At 34.0% G+C, this 4939-nt stretch overlaps 1 protein-coding gene across 1 annotated transcript; it reads right to left on the reverse strand.

Moving 5' to 3' along the window:
* Positions 1-664: 664 nt before the first annotated feature.
* On the reverse strand, positions 665-1612 carry LOC127222015 (olfactory receptor 5W2). The gene has a single exon (XM_051183933.1). The coding sequence runs from the start codon at positions 1595-1597 to the stop codon at positions 665-667; it is 933 nt and encodes a 310-aa protein (XP_051039890.1). The 5' UTR covers positions 1598-1612.
* Positions 1613-4939: the final 3327 nt, after the last annotated feature.

A 4939-nucleotide genomic window follows, 5' to 3' on the forward strand; every position in this document is an offset into this window, starting at 1 on the left:
CTTGGTACTTGTATCTCTAACAAGCAAAACCTAGCTCTTGCATACTGCTTTAGGCATTCACATTAAATACTAGGCTACATTTTCATTTATTTCAGGAGATGAGGCTAACTGTAAAATCTTAGAATGGATATTTTAAGGGTCTAGCTTCCAGTAGTAAATGAAATTAAAATAGAGGACATAAGATATGCAAAAAGAATGTCAACAAACATTTGTAACTTAGTGTAACAAACACAAAACAAAACTTGAATGAGATAGGAATAATAGAAATGACTGGGAAATTTTTACAGTTAAGAAAACCATGTTAATATAAGGTATATAAAATCATAGTCTTGACATGGGTGGTGGTGGTGCATGGGTTTATTGCCAACACTCAGGAATCAAAGACAGGTAGATCTCTGAGGTCCAGCCCAGCCTGGTCTATAGAGTGCAATCCAGGACAGGCATCACTACACAGAGAAATTCTGTTTTAAACAAAGAAACAAGAAAACAACAAAAAATAAATAATAACATCAAAATTCACACATTTAAAGATGTACTATATATAATTGCAAGCACAAACACAACAGTTATTAAAGAAAAACAAAATATTTTTATACCTTATCAGTGTAATTTTACAGAAGGAACAGTCTTTAAGTAAATGAACATGTCCATGTAATAGACTAGCTTAGAACCAAGTTTTTGTTTTCAGTTTTTTCAGAGCCTCTTTAACATCCTTGTTCCTCAGGCTATATATCAGAGGATTCAACATGGGAATCACCAGAGTGTAAAACAGTGAGGTCATTTTGTCTTGATCCAGAGAATAAGAAGAACTTGGCCGGAAATACATGAAGAGCATTGTTCCCTGAAAAATTGCAACTGCTGTTAGATGGGAGGTGCAGGTGGAGAAAGCTTTGAATCTTCCCTCAGCAGAGCGGATCTTCAGGACTGATAAGATGATGTAACAGTAAGAGACAAGGACTCCTGAGATAGTGCTCAATTCAATAAACCCAAAAACAGTAAATAAGGCCAGTTCATTGACTTGTATGTCTGAGCAGGAGAGGAGGTAAAGTGGAGGCAAATCACAAAAGAAGTGGTTGATTTCATTAGACCCACAGAAACAAAGACGGAATGCTAACGTTGTGTGTATCACACCATCTACAATACCCACCAAGTAAACCACAGCCAGTAGTTGGTAGCACACCTTGCTGGACATATCCACAGCATATAGCAAGGGGTTGCTGATTGCCTTGTACCGATCAAAGGCCATCATTGCTAGCAACATACACTCCACATCTGTAAAAATGCAGAAGATGAAGAACTGCAGGACACACCCAAGAAAAGTAATTGAATTGTTGCTCTTGGCAAGCAGGTCCACTAACATCTTAGGGCAAACTGCAGAGGAATAGCAGACATCAGAGAAAGAGAGGTGGCTGAGGAAAAAATACATTGGTGTGTGAAGCTGGGGCTCCATTCTGATCAGAATGATCATTCCAAGATTTTCAATAAGAGTAATGAGATAAATAAATAAAAATGTGGTAAATAAAATCACTTTGATCATAGGGTTTTTGGTAATTCCCAAGAAAAGAAACTCAGTGGCTGAGCAGTTCCCAATCTCCATTCTTCTTTGTTTTATAAACTGTTTCCAAATGTTCAACAGAGTGATTTATTAGATATTACTTTTTGTGTGTTTGTGTATTACTATGTGATATATTAATATATATGTCTAGAGTTATTTATCTTCAAAAACATAGTCTAGGCAATTTAAAACAGGCATTATCATAAATATTTTTAATTTAAGTGGACCCACTTTTTTCATCATGTATACAGCTCAGCAAACTCACACATCTTGGCACATATCAACAATCAAAATAATGTGAAAGAAATACCAGTGCAAACCAGAAAGCCAGCAGATAAAGGGAAATAATTCATTGCTTGACAAAAAAATATATTTATTACCTTACTCAGGAAATATTAATACTATTGGTGATAGTATATATAATTTAATGAATAAAAATTATTCTGATAATGTTTATTGTCACAGTTTTACTAAAAAGCCAGATGGGTTTCAGCTATGCCCATTACATGATATTAGTTTTATAATCTTATGACATTTCATCTAATACTTAAATGTGCATTCCTCAAAAGTAAAAAGATGTATACTTAGAAAAGTGGAAGGAGGTCTTGGAATATACGACAGAGGGTGAAATATTTGACACAGAAAAGTAAATATTAGAGCTAGTCTAGCACCCATATTAGGTATGTGTGCTTGCTAACAAGTAATCCCAGCACTATGTAAGATAATTAAAATCCCATAGAACAAGAAGACCTTATTCTTAAGGAAACAACAATCTCTGTTTAATATGCAATTAAGCATTATTTTAATTGAATATGAAATATGTAATTAAATTGATTATCATGCAATGTAATATGTCAATCTCCATCCTGTACACACATCCACATTTAGTAAACACTTGTGATTTCATACCATAACAATATGCATGAAAATATACATACATAGAGTAAGGAACAGAACAATCCATTAGTATATACAGTGTGGTGTTAATAGGCTTAGAATTACAGCTTTTGTATAAAATAATGATGGATAGAAATAAAGAATATTTCTGGGATATAAGAGGTGCAATTAATTAAATTGTTTTTATTTATGTGTGGATGTTAGAGATTATCTCTCTGTATGTGTTATTTAGAAACTGGAATGAGGTAATGAGCTGATGCTTACTTTTTTTTTCTTTACACTTAAATGTAGTATATTGTCCATGAAGTCTGAAATAATTTACATTCGTATTTTTGTGTTAGTTTTTATAATTGGATAAAGTAAGTAAAATTTAAAGGTACATGTACTACCACTACTAAGGAAAAAATATCTAAAAATCCTAGCTGAAAGATTAATAGGTAAAACCTCTACAAATGTACATACACACTTGTGCCTGCATGTGAGCACGTGCACACACACCCACCCACCCACCCACACACACACACAAATGATAGCATTCAATTCACACAATTTTGGAAAGAAAATAACCTTTCCCATTAGGTTAAAAATAACATTCAACTGAGTATTCCTGTACAAAATTAACTTTCACATTGTTTAATAATAATTTTTCGTTTTTGCAATGAAAATATCTATATTTTTCCATATTACTTAAATAGTTACAAAAAAACAACTTACCCAAGATGTTTTTGTCCACATCAGTGGTATGTGAATTTATATAGATGGTATTTTATTTTCACACAGTGACTGTTGGGATTTGAATTTGATAAGACTCTCTATGTTAGTCATCAGTGTTTAATTAGATTCCTGATTGGGAATTTCCCCTTAAGAATACTGCAGCAAGCTTAGTAAATGTTGACATTTTATTAACTTGCCTTTGTTAACTGACTTAGTTAGCATTGTTGCTACACCTACCCCATGTCAAAAAAGGAATGATACATAGTGAAATCTCTTCATACAAACACAGAATATCTACTTTCCCAAACTTTCTTAATTTTTCAATGGGTTTTCTGGGTAGCAAAATAATATCTCATAGAGACAGAATGCAACCCATATATAAATAATATATACTTTGCCTTGTTTTATGTAAAAGGATGTTGAAGTAATGTTTTAATTGTATGTGGGCAAATAGGCCATCTAATTTTACTTTTATATGTAGTCATACTAGAAGCAAGGATGAAGAGAGAGTTAAGATTTGGAAATATGAGCCTAGCCTTTAAAGATTGATCCATCTCGCCACACTTTAAAGATCCCCCATTGAAGGCCTCACCCTCCCTGGGGAGCAGAAAGGGGATAGGATAGGGCATCAGTAGGGGGCAGGGAAGGAGGGGAGGGAAAAAGAACTGGAGTTGACATGTAAAAGAAGCTTGTTAATAATAATAATAATAATAATAATAATAATAGATCCAGAAATATAGTTACATCATTAAACCTGCTAACATAGTCTCTGGTATTATTGTGTTAGGATAATACTCATAGCCAGTCACTTGTAGATATGAAAGAATGAGATAGTTTAGAGGAGGGCATGGAAATATCTAAGATACATGGGAACTTAGATGTATTGCCAATTCTATTTCCTTCATATTACATTCAGTTATAAATATTATAAAGTAGTTCTACAAAACGGAGTAGTAAATGCTTAAATTCAGAGACAATATGCTTACAACCAGGTCAGCTTGTGGCAATTGGGGTTGATACTTTTGTAGCTTATTTATTTCACAGCCAATTCATTTAAAAATAGGGACCACATGTGGTCCAACTGTTTTTTAAATGCTACAGTAGAAAGACGGATTAACTGCTTGAATATTTGCAAATGTTAAGTTTTTCAACCAATGCCTCTGACATGTTAAACATGTAACATTTAGGACTATACATCTAAATATTGGTCACCTTGTGCTAAACAATCATCAAAAAGTCAGAAATCTGCAGTCCAGCCATTGCCAGGTTTAGTTATGTTTGAATCCTACTATCTGTTCAGAGGGCTGGGTTTTCACTATCTTTACTCAGCCTAGACACATGAGGGAAGGCCTAGGCCCTGCTTCAAATGATATGACAGACTTTGAAGATCCCCACTGTAGGCCTCACCCTCCCTGGGGAGCAGAAAGGGGATGGGATGGGGATTGGTGGGGGGAACAAGGGAAGACAGGAGGGTGCAGGAACTGGGATTACCATGTAAAACAAGCTTGTTTCAAATTAAATAAAAAAAAATTATCAAACTCAAAAAAAAGAAAGAAAAAAAGAAAGAAAGAAAAAGAAAAAGAAAGACCAAGAAGAGGCCCAATTATCTTTTATGATGAAAAGCCTATTTTCTAGGGGCACTGAACTATGATTTGGAAAGAAAAATTGTTGAGAAAATATTGAAGAGGTAGAAATCAAAAAGGTTTTTATAAAGGAAATCTCCTTCATAGTTACTTTTTTTTCCTGGTGTCTTCCTGACTGAAAACAAGAAGC

Source organism: Phodopus roborovskii, unplaced genomic scaffold (assembly GCF_943737965.1).
Source record: "Phodopus roborovskii unplaced genomic scaffold, PHOROB, whole genome shotgun sequence".
NCBI lineage: Eukaryota > Metazoa > Chordata > Mammalia > Rodentia > Cricetidae > Phodopus > Phodopus roborovskii.

Excerpts from the sequence above, each read along its gene's own strand:
- LOC127222015 (XM_051183933.1), bottom strand. The coding sequence starts at position 1,597 with ATGGAGATTGGGAACTGCTCAGCCACTGAGTTTCTTTTCTTGGGAATT.